This window comes from Amblyomma mixtum, chromosome 5 (genome assembly GCF_055824585.1).
Source record: "Amblyomma mixtum isolate Tamu chromosome 5, ASM5582458v1, whole genome shotgun sequence".
NCBI classification, from domain to species: domain Eukaryota; kingdom Metazoa; phylum Arthropoda; class Arachnida; order Ixodida; family Ixodidae; genus Amblyomma; species Amblyomma mixtum.
Genome location: NC_143016.1, coordinates 46480149 through 46500026, shown reverse-complemented (window position 1 = coordinate 46500026; position 19878 = coordinate 46480149). Strand labels below are relative to the sequence as shown.

General features: G+C 46.7%; 1 protein-coding gene across 1 annotated transcript; it reads left to right on the top strand.

Annotated features, from left to right (window-relative positions):
- The first annotated feature begins 3570 nt into the window (after nt 1-3570).
- LOC149341981 (arylsulfatase B-like) lies at nt 3571-19651 on the top strand. The gene is made up of 9 exons (XM_089544286.1): nt 3571-3663; nt 6373-6532; nt 7504-7616; nt 9952-10062; nt 12782-12907; nt 13052-13178; nt 14988-15281; nt 18026-18468; nt 19523-19651. The coding sequence occupies exons 1-9, from the start codon at nt 3571-3573 to the stop codon at nt 19649-19651; spliced, it is 1596 nt and encodes a 531-aa protein (XP_089400412.1).
- The last annotated feature ends 227 nt before the right edge of the window (nt 19652-19878 follow it).

Genomic DNA, 19878 nt, shown 5'->3' with positions numbered 1-19878 from the left:
AGTTATATAGCGTAATCGGCAGAGCTGACCGTAAGTCGCCAATGTCCTTTCTTGATCTGTGTGCTATTTAGGAGGCACTGCTAGGAACGTTGATGTACAGAATACTGGAGGACAGTCTTGATCTCAGTAAGATGCTCCATAATAGGGCATTATGACTTGAAAAGTGCAGCTTTATGTAAGAGCACAGATCGGGCTGGGAGAATGCGTGTGGAAAGTAACGGATGCACGGTGTAGGGAACACATTACTTTAAACACAACTCAAGACAAACTGAAGCTGGCCTCTACCGATAGACTGCCGCATTCAAACGACAAAGAGAGAACTCTTACCTAGAACAGTGCTTTTAAATAAGCTAGAAGGCGCTAAGAAACTCAATACACGTGTCGTCATCACTGGCCGATTTCAGAAGTAAAGTGCTTGCGCCGGCACTCAATTTTCGCGCGGAGACCAGGAGCCATTCACCATCGGTCACTTCGAAGCACAGCAGCAGCCACTCCTTCGTGCGGCCGTCACGAATTTGAATCGAGTGGGGTAGGGCGGAAATTTCTGATTTAAATCTTTTTTTTCAGCAATAAATGCGATTTTTGATGCCGGACACCGGTTAACATACCCCCGAAGAGACAGATATTCATTTGTTAGAGCGAATGATGTTTCGAAGCAGTGGTGATCAGATTCCCTTATAGGATTCTTCAAGCCTTTCTTTCCTCTGTTTTCACAGGTCTTTCAAAGATATCGCAAGCACAGTGCGGATTTTCAAAAAAAAAAATCCTGAAACTGTGGCAGGTCAATCACAATCTTCACCACTTATTTACTCCAAAGAACAACTATGGAAAGTACGGGTCAGAATATTGATGTGGGCAATTCGTCCAGCCCAGGTACTACGCGCGGTTACTACGCGAATGCTACGTTGTCCCACGGTTCAAATGGAATCAACTCTAGCGTCGCGTTGCGCCATATATTCCTATTCTGCGCTGTTACGATGCGAGCCAGTGCGACTCGAGGCACGGGCCCCATATGTGCGCGGCATAGGCCAAGGGGAATACAAAGGGATTAAACCGTGCGGCTGCCGTAAAGCCCTGGCCATATGCGCCGAAGTCCTCCATACGTGTTGTTCGCGTGATCGAAACATTCACCCTGTAGATGGGCGCGAAAGGTTCCTTGTTACCAGCTCACTCAATCGTATATGGCCAGGTGCAGCTGCCCCATTGGGAGAGAGCAAGTCGCGGAAGGCTGACTTGCTCGCTGTACTTTTTGCGCTAGGCGTGACAAGTGCATGGTCACGACGGCGCGGCTACAGAGTTGCTGTACAGCTTCCAAGGAAGAACAGATGGGAGACGTCGCTGTGTGAGAAGAGCAGGACTCGCGACCCCTTAGCTAAGCCAGTATGTATGTAAGCCCACACATAGACTCTATTTTCTTTCTCTTTGCGCCTTCCGCTATGGAGACCGCCCTTTTGTTCACCTCTGAGTAGTGCGACTTGATTCCAGGCGGCATGGTGAGGAGAGTGCACGCTATGTTCTAAATTTACAGTCAGCTTTAGCAATGAAATTTATTGCCGCTTTTCACTAACTACATGGTAGCTCAGGCGCTTGAGTTACTGCGTACTTGGGAAACCAAGAAGTAGAACTACACTTGAAATCAGTCGATATTGTGTATGGCACTGACCAGTGCTGTGTTTATCCTGTCGTGTATATGGTCGCTATCAAAATCTTTCTCCGGCAGATGTTTAAGCGTATTTATTTGCACACGAACAGCAGTCTCTCCTGCGAACGCACGGCTCATAAGTGGCGACGTCATAAGCTTCTGCACTCATGACACGATCGGCAGGGTACTCGTGTTGGAGCTCGGGATTCGATAGCCCCGTCTCGATGAAAGGGCGCGTAAATTGCTTCATTAACTTTCGATTGCAGACCATGTATTTTCGACCTGCTGGCTAGGACCCTACTTGAACCGCTTAACTCTGCAAGAACTTGTCTGAGAACTGATTCCCTCCAGTTTAAGACATTTCGTGCTTAATTACGTGACTCTATGCCCCCCCCCCCCCCCCCATATTCCTGAGTTTCTTGTGTTGCTTTATATGCGCGCCAAGCGCAGTGTGTGAGTCTGCAGCATGTTCATGGGAGGAGCTATTGTTACGAATGCTTAAGAAACCACATTTACTGTCTTAGAAGACTGGCGAAAGTACTGCTTACAGGTCGCTAACCTCCATCAAACTAAATAAATCCTCGATTAGAGCCACATTCATTTTCTCGCAAATCATAAAGCATATAGAAATACACTACCTGATCTATACTATTCATTGTTTATTTCAGCATTACTTGAAGGGCCATTTAAACATTTCACTATTAAGACTGCAGAAGTGGAGAAAATCTACCCTGTTTGCAATATTTTATTGAACTTGAAAAAGGGGTATCGGCAGAAACATAAAGACGCACACCCAACAAAAAATGGTTACAGACGGACGCACAGAGGCTCAACATACACCAACTTGCCTACGAGCTCACGCATTCATTCCTCAAAACGTTCGTTCTACTATGACTCGGTTCGCATGTGCACCATGCAACAGAAAGGCGAGGACTTCCAAATCCGAGTACTGAGATTTAGATTTGTCCTAAGATTCTCAAACATTTTGGTCCTTCCTCAACATCAGAACATTTGGTTTCATGAAGACTTGCAACTTATCAAGTCTCCAAGTGACGGATCTGATGACGCATATCATCGATAATACACTCAAATCGCCTGCGTCACACATATGCCGCCTCTTTCAGTGCACGTTGCGTTTCACGCCCGCCGCAACCGGCCAAGCTGTTAAAGAGTGACTTGCATCCAGCCACACTATTGTATACAAAGGAGCAACCATGACTACAACGTGTAGGGGCAGGGTTTTCGCAGAAAGCTTTTGATGTTTTGATGTATAACTCTGTCCTGCTAGTGAACTGACGAAGGTGCAGTACTTCAGAGACAACACCCCTCATCTGTGGATGGCGAGCTCAAAAAAATACGTCTCTGGCAGTGAGGCTTCGTTACATCAGATTGTTAATGGAAGTGTTTTTCCTGTTAAGGCCCTTTCTGTGCGACTGTGCGGGAACAGCAAGCCTATGACGCGCCGGTAAGGCAGAAAAACTGACAAGAAGTGAGATCACAGCGTATAAGTATAGCCAAGCGTTGTCCACATTCTATGGCACGCATTTTGAAGAGAATGCGCAGACTTGTAAATTGAAGCCCCACCAGTGCCGGTGTTGTCCGTCCTTAGCAGTCGTGTGTCAGCTCAGCCGTACTTCAGAGGCGGAACATGGCCTGATCGCGCCCTTCTCAAGAATTCAGGACAGTCCTCGCACGTTGGCTTAGTGGTTGTAGAAGTTCATTTGTGTAGCTGAACTGTGTTGCTGCTGTGGAAAGAAAAGACCCCACTAGTCAAACTCGTTTGAGGAGAGGTTTAAAGTGATGGCAAACGTCTGAACCGCAGTTTGAGAAAAAATATTAGATTATCCAGCGAAATACTCCAGTACACGACCCGCTGCCGTCTGACAACATATTATTTCCATTCCTTCCTTAGGACCACAGGAAGAAGAATGTTTTATCTTATGGTTTTTCTGTCGACCCTGAAAGCGGTGCTGTGCACTAAACCGCAGCCTGACATCTTATTCATCCTCGCTGATGACATGGTAAGAATGATTATGAGCCGGTACTACTCTTCATATAGATCAAAGGGTACTCAAGCTGTTGTTTGTTTATTCTTTGGATTTATTAATACAGTTGGCTCTCCGATGGCACGTGACACTAGTGAGGAACGGAGCGTTTCTGCACAGACTGGCTTGCCATATGCGAAACTCTCTCTCTCACTTCAAAGATCTACCTAGCTCACGCATAAAGTATAAATGTTTTTGGTAGCCCAATATGGACGCTTATAGGCTCCCAAAGCATCGCAGAGTGGCGCTGCTGCTGTGAGCAGGAGCGTCGTCTATGGCAGAAAAGTAAAAGCTGGGACGTTGACCGCTGAGCTCGCTCGTCGCGCCGTAATATTGTCACGTGTTTTCTTGCACGTGTAAGCGCTCGCGCTGGCGTGCCAGCGGATCGCAATGTATTGCCTGCATTGCATCTCCAAGAAGATTCACCGGGCTGACATGCATATCAGCCAAGCACATCTAATTAAACGTGAGAAACTTTTTTTGGTCACGTCTACTCTGTCGAGCAGACGACTGACGTCGACGACGAGGTACAGTCTAGGTGAAAAGTCTTAAGGCCAAAGGCTTTTCGTTTCAGCCGCATAACAGAGTCATTACGGCAATATTAAAGACCGGATGACCTTGAAATGCTAGGAGAAGGTTCCTTGTTGCGGTAGAGGAGCTTCCTGCTTGACTGGTGTTTTGAATAATCCGCTACACGAAGCATTCTACGAACATTCATTTCGCTGCAGCTGACTGCTGTGGCCTTAATATTTTTGACTAAGGCTGTACGTTTGAGTGCAAAATGCGCGACACTCAAGTATGCGATCATATCATGCAGGACGTATACCTCAAGATATGTCGGCTATTTAATTATATGCTTATTATATGCAAAGTAGTTAGCGATAGCATACTGTAGGACGTATACTTCGAGGTGTGTCGCAAATTTAGCTATACGCTTAAAACAAGCAAAATACTAAGCGATCACATCGTGTAGGACGTATGCCTCAAGGTATTTGGGCAATTTAATTACATGCTTAAAATATGGAAATACTATCAGCGCTGCGAAATGGCACGGCGATCCGTTGATCGTAGTTGTAGGTATTCGCATGCCACATATATTTGATTTTTTTTGTTACTACCTTACTAAAGCAAACTATAGATGTACATTCGGGAAAGAAATTATGTGGAGCTGAGGAACAAAAATTGTTTCTGCATGGCCAAGCATGCTAGCCGACTGAAAACATGGTAAGGACATGCGTTGTCTGTGCGCTGGGACATAACCCGCTCGCTGGGTCGTGTGGCTGATGAACATTAAACTGTGCGAAACCAGGCGTACTGCTTCTCTCATTTACTTCAGCTCTTACGCAATGCTCAACCTTCATTTCTGCGAAAATATTAGCTTTGCACTCGTAAAGCCTGCTGCACGATTGTGATGTTCCGGGTGAGTCGTCCCCAACCACAGGGGCGCTGTTGTATCGCGCGTGTGACATTCGAAGGCAGAAATTGTGAAAGAACCGAGTAATTTTTCAGTACCATGTACAGGTTAATACGAAGCAACCAAATGGGGAAACAATGCAACTTAACAAAAAGCCATCGTTGGTGGACATTACATGCCAGTCTGTTTCGACTCTAATAATTACACAGCGATCTCGACTCGTAAACTGTATGGCGCTGGGCCTATCACAACGTATACGCGGCCGCAATGCCGCAAACCTAGCTTATTAAACCGCGTTGTGACAGGTCAACATAGCGCGAATGAGGATAGTCGACGAAGGATGTGGCGTACGCACTATAACACGCAGTCCCTCGTCCATTGATCGCGTGACGTTCTCCCTTCAAAATGAACGTCACTCAAATAGGCCAACATGCCATACTACTTATTAAACTTCCTTGACACATGTTTACTGAGGAATTAAAGATAGCGGTAAGTAAGAAGGGTTTCGTCCGATAAAATATGAGATATCAAAAAGCGATGTTCCCGCCACGCAGTCGAAATTCTACTTTTACTTTACTCCTGCAGGTAGACGGCCGTGAATGTGTGCAGTAATTAGCCGAGTCGTGTGCATGCCCTCTATTACCCACTACTTCAGTTGGTAAAGACGAAAGAAAGCTAGAAACTGCAACAGACAGAGCAGAAAGCGACGTAAAATAGCCAGTACTTGATTCACCCCTTTTTGCGACGGCCCACGTTTTTTCCCCTTGCTTTCTCGTAGCGCTTGTCCTGGAATCGGTATAATTGCGCAGGTGTATCTCGTCCTATAGTGTTCCGTATACAGTCTTGGCAGCCCACGAAGCATCAGTAGCTCGTACCTCTGTTTTGCTTCCGCGGCACCGCTTCTGTCATCGCGAAAATAGCGCCTCGCGCAACTCGCCAGTCGCACGTGCACTCCAAGCTAGGAGAGCAGCTGCTCTGGTGGCGTCGCGGCGTTTCGCCGCCAGGGGAGAAAAGCGGCGCTGCCGTTGAGCAACCAAACCTGAGCTTGGTGTCCTAATTCTGTAACCGACCTCTCGCACGTTTGGAGAATAAGACAAAACCTCTCTGTCTCTTAATGCTTGAAAAACAATCACGCTTCGGCATGCTACTGCCGGAGTTTATATGAGGGAATGGAACGGAAAGGGTCCTCAAAGTTACTGTCGCTTAATAGCATGCAGCTGTCTGCAGAGGTCTCAATTCTAATGCTCAACACTCATCGCTTTCTCTTTCAGGGATGGGACGATGTGAGCTTCCACGGCTCGTCTCAAATTCCCACTCCCAACTTGGATACGCTAGCAGCAGACGGCGTCATACTGAATACATTCTATACCCTGCCTACGTGTACTCCTTCAAGAGCGGCTTTCATGACTGGACGTTACCCGATACGAATGGGTGAGGTCCCGAGAAACAAGAAGCAACCACTGTAAATGAGAGCTAATGGTGCTTAAAAGGGCTGAAGTCCTAAGATCCTTGAAAGTTTCTACTAAATAGAGGCATGAGTGGCAGTTAAGTGCGTAATTTATTTTTACGCATATTCAAGGCAGTGCAGCAAGGGGGTGTGTACGTAACGAGGTAAGACAAAACTAAAGCCTATTACATGATTGACGGAGCCAACAGTCACCGATATGACATGAGCTCGAAATAAATTATTTAGCTGGCAGCTAATTAAGGAGCAATGATTGAAATACAAATAAAGCCATGTCACTAGATTATACAGTTAGACTGCGGCCAATTCAAACTGATAATTTTTCAATTCTCACAACAGAGTAAGCAAGGCGGTCTCGATATTTCGAAGTGAATGAGACGAAAACTTATAGAAATGTTGAAGCACCATATATGAAAGGATGAACGTCCAACTTAGTGAACCTCTTAGTGAAGTAACCAGTCGTCTTCGCTCCGCTCCAGAGTACCGGTTGAGGACCTATGTCGAGGCCGTGTCTCTAAAGCGTGAGCCTGTGTTTTCATTAATAGAACGTTCGTTTATTTCCGTTCTGCTCAAGATGCCTCCGGTCTATAGGACTGCGAAAAGCAAGGCAATGTGAAGCTTTGCCAGACTTTAAACGATTGTTGAATATCTACGCTACACATAAGCCGACAGCATCCGTACAAAGAGCGGCAGAATAAGAAAAATAAATTTGGGGAGGGGAGGGGGGGGGGGAGGGGGCTCTTTGAAGGCGCCAAGGACTGAAGGCTTTAATTACAATGCAGGCGTCTCACTGGGGTACTATGTTGTGAAACAGCCGAGTAAGAAACCAGACGCCGCTGTTGAAAGGTTTGAGTTTTGATGAAGAGCATATGTAACGCCTCTTTCCCCATCACGAAGATTAAACGCTGTATTCTCTCGCTGTATATATTTTGTTTAGGCATACAGGGATACCCGATCAAAAACGGTGAGCCTCGGAGCCTCCAGTTGGACATGCGAATATTGCCTCAGTACCTCAAAGAGCTGGGCTACGCAACTCACCTCGTTGGGAAGGTAACCATAAATTAACTTTTCATTTGCAAAGATCTTACCTTCATTCACATTCTAGTTCAAGGGGAAAAAAGTTAAACTACAAGGATGTTGCATTGTATTTAAATAGCGTGTCATTACAAAGAGTAAATAATTTCAAATATCTTGGTGTACATTTTGACTCTGACATGCACTGGAAAAATCAAGTAGAACAGGTTTGCACAAAGTTAGCTTATGGATGTCATGTTTTATTGCAAGCGCGAGAACATTTCGATTTTTCAATCCTTCGCATACTCTACTTTGCTTTTATACAGAGCCAACTAATGTATTGCATAGGGTCATGGGGTAACACGTATCCTACATATCTCGAACCTGTAATCCGGTTACAGAAGAGGGCGGTAAAAATTATTACTTCTTCAAAATTATCTGACTCTAGCAAACCGCTCTTTAATACAACCCGTATTCTGCCTTTTCATTCCATATTCACTTTAAAGGTAGCGCAGACAATTCACCAAATCTTACAAATTAATGAGCCACTTCCGCATAGCATATTTATCAGACCTAAAAGGGAAACTAGGGTGGCTAGTGCCAGACATTTCAACTTACCAGTGTGTCGCAATAGTTACGGGCAAAGACTAATAGAGTTCAGTGGAGTTTTGATTTGGAATGGTATACCTGACGATATTAAACTGAAAAGAAACTTTGGGCAATCTTTGAAAATGTTCCTGATGAAGATGTAAAGTTATAGTGTATTGTTTTTCTTTTTGTGAGGACGTGTGTATTGTGTACGCTTGTTCTAGTTTATCTCTAAATTGTTGAGAATGTGACTTTTACTTTATGAACGCATGTGTCGTCTTCGCGTGCCGCATTTAAATTGTGCATTATTGTGATGGACCCGAAACTAGCCTCTGGCTATGGATCTAGAGCATTGTGCGTACTGTACCATTGCAAATGGATTTTCGTTTGAAAAAAATAAATAAAAGAACAGCGCTCAGGCCTAGAAAAAAAAAACACAATAGCGTTAACGAAACCGTTGTCCGGAAAATCCGGTGTCGGCGTTCTCGGCATTTTGATCGAAAAATCATGATCATGACTCTGGCAAGAGGTGCCCAGAGAGCAACCTAGGAAGCAGAGGAGCAAGCTAGGTGACGTGACTTTGCGGCGCCATTATAACCTGCCCACCCGATAGTGAGCAAACTGCCCACTGTGGCAAGTGACAGTTAATGATTATAGTCGCTCGCGAAGGGCAACCTGGGCCGCACAAGCTGTTGTGATTGGGCCACGGGCAGGCACCCAAAGACTGAAGGCTTTAATGAATGCACACTAAACCAAAATGGCGTCCAGAACGTTCTTGCGTGTGTCCCCTTGCGCGCACTCCCAGTGGTAATCCTCTTCTTCAGTGGCTGGGCAGCGAAGACGATGAAAAAGATTCAACAGAGGGCCCACCTCCGAGAGCACCTGTCATCGCAGGGCAGTGGCGCATCTCTTAACCACTGCACCATTGCGCCAGGAGGGCTATGAGGACCCCCCGGGGATCTATGATTGTAAAGTAGAGAATGACCTTCGGCGTGACCTCGCAGTACCAGAGTACGGCTACCTGTGCCTATGAACGCTCCTAAAATGAGCTAGACCTTCCCTGCAAAGGATTTGATGCTTGCGTTTACTTTCCACAAACTGATAGGAAACACAGTTATGTATATGGATCATTTTAACCCGAACAGGGAAGAATGCTTCCCAGGGAATATCTGGGCGCAACTACTTTCTTGCAAAACAGGAAAAAACATTTAGAAAAATAAATTTTAAAACCCAGCACCACTGCCGGTGGTTACCATTAGTCTAGCTCGGATGGGAACTATAATCGAAGCATATGGGCACTGTTTGTTTCTTTTTTGCGGGGAGGGGGGCTGCACAGTTCCTTAGTTCCATGATTTCTGTGTGAATAAGTCTATTGCGTGCATGTACAAGAATTTTGTCATCGCATAACTCATTCCGTATTCAAATCTCATTGTTGTGCAGGATTACCTTTCGATCGTTTCAGCGCACAATTAAGAGCATTTTGAAATATTATTTGAGCTGAAGTGTTGCGGTACTCCTGTGTGAACCCTTTCGTCAGGTGTTGAACGTGCTTTGATTGACTACGCTGCTATAAAATGTATCTCTGTTGTATGCAAGTTTCGATAAAATGTTTGGATGAAAGGTCTCTTACTCCGATTACGAAAACTAAAGAAGCTGAATATTCAGTACCAATACAAGGGATGTGCTCCATGTTAAAAGGTATCCTGCGATGTGTAGTATACATGCCAATAAATTCGATGTTCTGGATAATCCCATATGCACTGATACTCATCTCTTCTTACAGTGGCATCTTGGCTGTTACACCAAAGCCGCCACACCAACATACCGGGGTTTCGACACCTTTTACGGCTACTACTACGGAGAAGAAGATTACTATAGCCACTCTTACACCATGGTATGTAAGCCGAAATCTCTAACAAGCTTCAATTCGGATGTCAGGACGACTTACCTCAGATAATCCCAGTGCAGATAGGGCGATATTTCTTGCTTTCTTTTTCGGTCTTGAAGTTTAGAGTTCTGGCAATGTATCTGTTCAATTTCTAAAGGGACATCAAGACACAAAGAAAACAGCCTCGATTAATAGCGAAAGAACAGAAAGAACCACAAATATAAATAGTAATCTCGGTTGAATGGAGTTAACTATACTAAGCTTCATTACCAATGTGCAAATCAAATAGCGGAACAAGCTTGGCAAAGTCATCTGCGCGTGCCGATATGCATAGATATTATCACCATACTGTTCTGATTCGTAAGGATCCCTGCAACGCGCCTGGGAAGCATGTCGTTGCTGAAACATTGGCGAAAGAGCATATTGTGAAATAATGGCACTGAAGATGGTTTCTTCTTTAAGTTCTAAGATCGTTAACAGGAACTTGGAATAGCTCTCAGCTAGCGCCGCTAGGCCTTGCGGCCTAAGGCGCTGCTTTGCAAAAACTGCTGTTATGTTCGTATAATTAATATGTCGTAGGAATGAAGGAATTAGTTTTTTCGTAGGTTTCACGTACCGCGTCAGCTTCCGCGCACGTCAAAGTCAGTAGAGTCTCGATGCCCCGTCTGCCATTTGTTACAAAACAATCAAGTTTAAACAAGAAAGAAACAAAATTACCTCTCTTTAACGTGAAAGAGGACCGCCTAGCACGAGAAGGCCACCTCGCTTGCAAGGGGACAGGGGTTCGAATCCCGATGCTACTCAATACTTCATCAATCTTTTTTTTTTTAAAGAAAGGAAAAAAACCTCCACGTGTAGATGGAATTGCCTAACCAGCCCTGGGGTGCTGCCTGATCTCGATGACCAGAGCTGTCAACGCAGTCCCTCATCAGAACAGGATTTGGCCACTCTCTTGTAGCACTTGGTCACAACCTCCTATATGACCAAATAGCCCTCGGACCTCACTCCCCAGCGGCTGCGGAGCAACTGACCAAGACGGCGGTCAAACCTAAGATGCAGTGCAGGCTGCTAAGAACGATCTGGCTGTGAACCTGGCTGTGAAGTGAACCTGGCAAAATTTTGACTCTAGAACTTTATCCAGTGATGCAAGTCTAGCAGTACTGTTCTAGGAACTAGCGGGCATTAAATGGAAGGTTATAGGGCTCAGTAAGGTTAGGAGGACAGGTGAGGCGTATACAATAATTATGCTATTGTGGATTAACGGACAGACGATAACTCGATGCGGGATTCCTAGTCGGGATATAGCTGGCAACATAGAGGAGTTCATAGTACAAACAAGGAGCTGACAAGTTTAGTAATTAGGCTTAATAAGAGGTAGGAACGAAAGGCGGTTAATGCTTACACGCCTAAATCCAGCCGCGATGACAAAATCGTCGAAATATTCACTTAAGTCGCAGAATCGGCCATGAGAAAAGTAAAAACACAGTACAGTGTATTGATGGTTGAATTCAATGCCAAGGCAGGAAAAAAGCAGGCTGGAGACCAGGCAGCAGGACTACGCCAGGCAGCAGGCGGCTATCGCACAAATTCTGTGGTCACGGCTGCGGCAGTCGCATTTCGATGGGCGCGTCATGCTTGAGGCATGTGTACTGTGATATCAGTGCACGTCAAAGAACCCCAGGTGGTCTAAATTCGTCGAAGCCCCCCACTACTGTTTCCGTCATATCCTGAGCTGCTTTGGGACACTCAACTTCATAAATCCTAACCCTCATTATTGAACAAAAACCGCCAGTATCAAAGTTGTCGAGCGATGGCCTGTAATAAACATGGTTTGGTTTGGTTTATGAGGTTTAACGTCCCAAAGCGACTGAGGCTATGAGAGACGCCGTAGTGAAGGGCTCCGGAAATTTCGACCACCTGGGGTTCTTTAACGTGCACTGACATCGCACAGTACACGGGCCTCTAGAATTTCTCCTCCAAAGAAATTCCAGCCGCCGCGGCCGGGATCGAACCCGCGTCTTTCGGGTCAGCAGCCGAGCACCATAACCGCTGAGCCACCGCGGCGGCGTAATAAACATGCAATGTCAAAACAAATGCAGATGAGAATTGCGTACAAGGTGCTATTTAGGACAAAAATGGCATATTTTTAGTCGTATACTTTTTCTCATTGTATGGGCTTGTCAAACAAATAACTGTATTAACATAATAAATCAGCCAACGTGGGAGGGCTGGAAGGCGGCCATGTCCAGCTCGGATCTCGAGGAACAACGAGCCCTCGTCGTCAGAGCACGGGCTGCGGCTTTTACCAAAGGTGTACCGGACTAGGGACCCGATCAGCCTTCCCTTAATCTAATTCATTGTGGCTTTAAGTAAACGTTTACATCATCATCATCGTTGTAAAACAGAACAGCGTCGTTTTACCTACTGTCATGGACAAAGAGGAAAACAGCATGTTCCTTATTGACGACGTGCCAATTCAGATGTACGAATTAGGCAGAATTTCATTCGTGTCTACCCATGTTCGCGCCCCTTGTCCGCGTCGACGATTTTCGTTCCTTTGTGCGCGCGCCTTCGTTACAGGTCAGACAGGCTACCTGAAATAGTGTCTAATAGCAATCATCGTGAAACAAAAAAAAAAAACGAAATAACTAGGCTTTGAATCAAGACCGAAGTTCACCGTTGTTAACAGCTCTAACCAGCTTTTGTTGGTCGTGTGTTTACATAGGCCAACCACACTGGACTCGACTTTTGGATAGGCACGGAGCCCAACTGGGCGGACTCTGGAGTGTACTCGACCACTCTTTACACCCGGAGGGCCCAGCAACTCATCCGAAATAGGCAAAAGGATAAGGTAATCACACTGGTTCACGACAGCCTTTGTCTATTCGTCAATGCAGGGAATGGACAATTGGTCGATAGGTCCATTTGGGCCTTTTATCCTGATCATTGCTCGCTCGCATGTCGTAAGTGCGTGTGTTTTTCGTTCATTCTGCAGCCGATGTTTCTCCTTATGAGCTATCAAGCAGCGCATGGGACCGGAGGTCCTGACCCTCTTCAGGCGCCTAAGGAAAATGTCGACAAGTTTTCTTACATTGAAGAAGATGAGAGGAAGCGTTATGCTGGTGAGTTTTTGTTAACGAATCTGTTCTCACTTTTCTGTCGAGATTGCGTGCTGCTTATCTATGCAAACGAAATGATAAAAATACCTTTCTAACATTGCAAAAAAAAAAAAGCTCAGATTATGTCGCACGTGACTTCTTGCTCGAATAACGCGAACCGTCTTTTTCTCCTTTCGTTTTTTCTTCATCTACGCCGTCTTATTGCCAAACTTTCGTGGTGTGCGCCACTAGACGCATAACAACCAAGTCACCTGACTTATACGAATCCATACGTCCTGAAAACTGGATTGAAACCGACTGAATTGTTTGCAGGAGTAAGGTGCAGAGCACTTTTACGAAAGCCGGAGCAGCACATATCGACACCACTCGTTGCACGCGTAAAAGCGTGAAAAATATAGAAAATATTTGATGGAAATACCATCGTGGAAATGAGCAGGATGGAAAAGATGCAGTCTTGGTGGAAGCGAAAACCCTCCTTCTCAGCACGAAAGTTGGAGCGATAGTTCTAAGGCACTGCATTCACTCCGGACGGCGATAGTTTATGTACTCAAGAATTTTAGTGGAAATAAGAAAGAATTTTTTTTAAATAACCTGGCCCTACACTTATACACAGAAAAAGAAGAGAAGAGGAATTTCCTTTGCCTGCTCACCTTTTTGTGGGTTTATATGTAGTGCCATGTGTTTTTCTGAAATGCAAAACCACTAGAGTGGCGCGATTCAGGTGTCCACCGTGTTCGGGGGTCCAGGTAAGGGTTACGGGGCGAATAGGGTGCCAGTGCCAGAAGCGTAGAAACCGAGCCGCAATGCGGGATATCAGGCCTTTGACGGTATTGCACAGACAGGGCTGATTTTGAGTCTGAGAGGATTTTGGTGGCAGAGGTGGCAGATGAGAGCGGGCGCAATGGCTGCTTCCTACACAGGCCTCCAGAGGAGGTCCACTCGTTCGCCCGAGTTCTCACTTTCCGGGCTGAAGATAGACCACTCCGCTATCACAGGAGTGTCTGCTTACGTTCAGAGATATCCTAACCCACTACCGAGATACCCGGCGCGTTTACGCACCGCGGCTTCCTCCCTAACCCTAACCCAGGCATCCCACTGGCGCTGACTCCAGAGCCGTACTGCTCCCTACCCTATCCTTCTTCATGCCCGCTACCTCGATCAATTCCTCTCCTCCTGTAAGCTCTGCGGGAAACCGGAGACTTTATTCACATCCTCCTCACATGCCCTACCTTCCCACACCGTCCATCCCCTACCACGGCGGTGTCATACTGGAAGACTCTCCTGGCCTGCTCCGCTGCTGCTGACTAGTGCCGGATAATTGCAGACGCCTTGAGGCGGTTAGCCCCCCAAGGAATGTTCTTTGCCCTTTATGGGCAGCCTCCTAAGGGTTCCCTCGTGCCACGTAAGGCGAGGGGGTTCAGGGTTTGCACCCTCTTCATTGCTTGACATTAAATTCTTCCACCACCACCAGGTGTTCACCGAGTTATGTGAGACAGATACTGCGCCATTTCCTTTCCTGAAAAACTAATTTCCCAGTAGCCCGGCACATAAGTTACATAACAAAGAAACTAAGGAAGAAGGGAAGAAAGGGAGAAAGAAAGGAAGGGACAAAGAGGGAAGGAGACATCGAGAGAAAGAAAGGAAGAAGGCACTATTCTGCGGTTCCCCACTTGTCGCCAAAATGTCGCTACTACATCCCCGCACCAAAACGGCTATTCTTCTCGAACGACAGGTGGGATAGCAAAACGCACTTGAGGCTATCTGTAATGCAGTTACCCTGCGTGTTCTGCGTGCACATTTTTCCCACTGCAGGGATGGTGGACGCACTGGACCAGTCTGTGGGCAATGTGGTCCAGACTCTTGGCGAGGAAGGTATGCTGGACAACCTTGTCGTCGTCTTCGTCAACGATAACGGTGGCACGCCGTTTGGCGACCACTCCAGTCGCAGCTTCAATTGGCCACTGCGCGGGACGAAATGGTCAGTGTGGGAGGGCTCCACCAGGGTGCCAGCCTTCGTTTGGAGTCCCCTGCTTGCTAACAGACGGAGGGTGTCCCATCAACTCATGCACCTCACGGACTGGTTCACCACGCTGTACAAGTTAGCCGGTTAGTGTTGCACTGATCGCTTTTCTTTGTTGCCTGCCCGTTAGTACCCAAAACACACACGACATATGCGCACGATTAAGGAAATAACCTAAAGACATTGTTTAGGCTTTTTCCCGCCGTCGACCGAGTGCTCGATGGACTGCGAGTAAATTGTAAATTGCAGAGTTTAATGTCCCCAGGAAGCACATGACCTACAAAGGACGTCGCGTAGTGGAGGGTTCTGGATTAATTCAGAGCACCTAAGATTCTTAAACGTACTCTGACATCGGATCCTGCGCTCTAAAATCTTAGGCACCGCGGTGGGCTCACTGTATTGTCGACCATTGGCGGTCAATGGTCCACCATTGGCGTTTCAACACTCGCTGTGGTGAGGAAGTTCTGCCTTCCAGGTACTGTATAGGAGGTTGTAACTCAAGGTCTAAGCAATGCTGCTGTGCAAAACCACTAGCCCTCAGCGGTCCAAAAAAAGCGCCGTCATCATCTTCTGGTGGCGCGTCGAAGGGGGCTCGTTACGAGGAGCCTGTCCCTGATTGTTTTCGCCAAGACTTCTTGACCACGGTATCTTGAAGACGCTGCTCTAACGAGCGAGGCTGCCAAACTGGCAAGCCAGTAGAGTGCGTGGTGATTGCTGACTGCCTTGAATAGTCTTCCATACAGGTAAGAGCGGAATTTCGATGTCGCCCAAAAGCTGGTGGGGCACTCCTTATCGGTCGTGGAGTAGTTAGCCTCGGCAGTTGAGAGAAAACGACTCGCGTATGCTGAACCAGGGCGGCTTGCATCGGCATAAATTTCGGCCTAGCCGTCTTCGTCAAAGTGGCCATAAACCGGAGAAGACTGACTGTAAAATACCCCGAAGTTCAATGAAGGTTTCTGCTTGCGGCGCTTTCCACTTGAACGGCATTTCTGCTTTTGCGAACTGGTATCGGGCTTCTGCCGAAGCGTGACACATTGTTGACAAACCGTCTCTAATTAACACATAGGTACAGAAATGTGCAGACGGCTTTCTTGTCGTCAGACAGCGAGAATTGAGCAATCAGGGCTCGAACTGCGCGTTGGCCTCGGAGTTTGGTGACGGCGTGTGTGGGTATAGGAATCGGGGTTCGGTCGGGTCATGCAGGCTTTTTTGGCGGACTCGTCATCTTAGACTTCCGATGCGTAGCGGTTGGGGATGTATTCGTGTGCAGATGGTCGTCGCTGATTCGGCGTCCTCTTAAGCCAGCGTCAGTGGAGGATCTTCAGCGTTTTGGTGCAAAGTAAAAACATACCTACAGTGGTTTCGGTCTTTAGTTTCCTCTACGTAGCCTAGGGGACCTCACTCGCACCGAGGCTGCTAGCTGTGACGTGATGATGCACACCGTGTAGATGACGAAGACTAGAACCTCGAGTGGTGCCCTTGCGGGTTATCAGCGTGACACAGCCAGTATTCAACGTCGCATAGCAGCTCGCATGGCTGTAGTCGGTGTGCGCCATAAAAACCGTGGAGGCTAATTCCCCTTTGTTAGCAGTGCCGAAGGATGCTGCCGGACTCATCGCAGTGGAAGCAGAGCAGGCAGCGCTCATCGCGGGTGCTTCATATACCTTCGAACGTAGATTAACAAAAAGGCGGGCGGGCGGGCGGGCGGGCGGGCGGGCGGGGTGGCGATTTGAGTCTTTGCGATGGTGCGTAGGGATCATGGTGCGGACGGGCAAGACACTTTTGGCTGCTCATCGCGGCGTCGTAAGCCATGGCGTGGCGTTCTGTGGCCGTTGAAGCCGAAGTGCGAAGTGCCTTCGGTGCGCTACGAAGTGGCGCTGCGCATTTCGCATATCTTATTGCTACTGATGGCAATATATCTTCCTCGTTTTTGTATTTTTTGAAATAACAAACCGCTACTAATACTAAAGCTTTACAGCTTTCACGAAATCTTCGTATTAGAAGAACAATTCTTCCAGGTCCAGGTTTCGAACCAAGCACTGCCGCCTCAACGGGGCATTCGCTCCGCCAAGTCAGCTAACCGGAATAGTCAGCATATGGTGCAGTGGGAGTGAACTGACCAACAACGCGCTTGATATGGGAACGGTGCTTGGTCGAATGTTTACGGGAATCCCTCCAGGTGGAGTAGATTTGTAATAAGGAAGGAATTATTCATTAGCATCCACCGAAGCATGTACAGCCTTTGTCAAAAGTTTAGAGCCCAGGGGGTTTGCTTCAAAGCACTATTGTGGCGCTCTTATAGCACTCATGGAAGTCCTACGCATCGGGGAGAGCCGGACGAAAAATCTTACCTTCAGGAGGTTTGGGACACCGAGCGCGCATTACGAGCAAAGCAGTGTGGCCCAGATGCAAACCCCCATGGGCTCTAAACTTCTGACAAAGGCTGTACTTTCGGCTGAGCCTTGGTGTATAGAAATTGCAGAGCAGTTCGAGATAAATCAACTCAGCAATAGCTGTTTAAGTGAGCAGTCGTTGCTCTGTCACAAAAGCGAATTAAACACGTGCGCCCAGCGTGTGAAAAAACATTTTTTGTTTTTCTTTTGCTGTTTTGAAGGCTTCGCTTTCGCTTTACTATTTCCGCGGATGTCCTTAAGTTGGTAAATGTAAAGCTTCTTTACGTCAGTCATACTTTGCCCAGTGCTAGTCTCCACGAAAATTATGTTAACCGCACAAATAGCTCCATGATACACTTGTGTAGTATCAGCAGTTTGATGCCTTCAGCTATTTTTTTCTACACCTTCAAATGTCCTTTTCCGGCCTGCACTTTCAGGAGGTGATGTGGCGGACTTGGGAGAAGTGGACGGAGTCGACATGTGGCACCATCTGTCGACAGGAGGGCACTCACCTCGCACTGATATGCTGTACAACATCGATCCCATGGACCCCGATTCCTTCGTGGCAGGAATTCGTGATTCGCGCTACAAACTAGTCCTGGACAAACGTGGCGAAAACAGTGGTCGCTACCGAACTCCAGGAAATCGCCATCCTGTCAAAAACCTCGACGAACTGCTTCACCAGTCAACAGCAGCGGCTGTTCTGAGGAATCTGTACAAGACAGAGCAGCTGAAGTTTCCGAGGGGCTGGAGGCAACGAGCCACTCTAACGTGCGGCCATCGGACCAGGAAGAACTTTTCTCCGCACGACACAGAGTTCCTTTTCGATATCGTGAAAGATCCATGTGAGCTGAACAACCTGGCCAACTCTCTTCCGGAGGTAAGCGTCGAACAGACAATCTTTCTAGCTTAAAGTAGAAAGCATGGCCTCTCTGCTTGCTGTCAAGCAATGAAGCCTTTGCTATCGGCCGCAAAAACAATTAGATCATGAGTGTAGGTAGCACAATCCCTTTGTATTCTGCTGCGTAAGTACAAAATGATTGCGTGTCGCATTTGGCAACACTGTCATTTCCGTTCTAAGGCGTAAGCATATGATCCGTGACGTCATCAAGAAGAACGATGCAAGGCACCCGGAAAAATAAAGCAGAACAAAGAATCGTGTTTGCTATCGAATTTTCAAACCAGACAATGCTGTGGCAACTACTTATAACTTCACTGCGCAAGAATCTGGTATTTCTTGCGGCGACTTACTTGTTAGAAGTTCCGTGACTGCTACAGCGACGGCAGTAAAATGGAAGAGGAAACAGTTTATTATGCTTGATATGCATCAAGAAACAGAAAATCAAAGACAACAAAGATGCGCTTTCTTTAATTATGAACCTCTTCATTCCACAAGCACCAAACGCAAAACATAAATTGAGTTTGAGGCAAAGCTGACAGTATATGCTTCTAATAGACGGATTTCCAATACGTCGATGGGGAGTGGTGATGTTCTGAAAACCAAGCAGCAGTCCTGGCGCCCTGTGTTTAGAAAACTTTCCCATGGCCTGGTTGAAGAGCGCAACAATGCATACGTATACAAAGCTGGTCTGTAAAAAAAAAAAAAACAGATGTATCTATCCTACTAAAAATCTTTTAATACAGCTGTATACGACAGCGTATTCTCTGTATTCTCAGCGGTGGTATCACTTTCTTGAAATGCTAATCATTTTGACACCTACCGACTGATTTTAATTGTGCACTCAGGCCGGTTGTACTGATCTCGAAATAAATTGATATAAGCACTTGTAAATGTATACCGAAAGAGGTTCAACAGACGAAAAGTAGACGAAATTCTGCCTTACTAGTGACTTGAGTCGAGAAAAATGTTACTGCTTGGCCCTCATTCTAGTGCTCTTAATACAACGTGCGCACTTTGTCTTTTTTTTTCACAGGTTGTTTCTGCACTGAAGAAGCGGTTGGATGCGTACAGAGCAGTTGCAATACCTTCGGTGTCGTATCCTATCGATCCTGCAAGTTTTCCCGAGAACCACAACGGAACGTGGGCGCCTTGGGTGGAATAATCGTAGCTCAAAATTGTATTCCCATTTTCGGCCCACGCAGTACCTAACTATTCGGCCATGTAACCGTACCACCCTTTTCAGAAGTTCCCAGATAGCCGGCTCGCTTCCAGGCACAACAGTGCGGCTCTTAAGCATCTCCAGCACTCCTGACCTTTAAAATGTCTGTAAAAACTCTTCTCCTAACCTCTTCAGAGCTTTGTAATGCATGGGATGCGACTACACCTCGC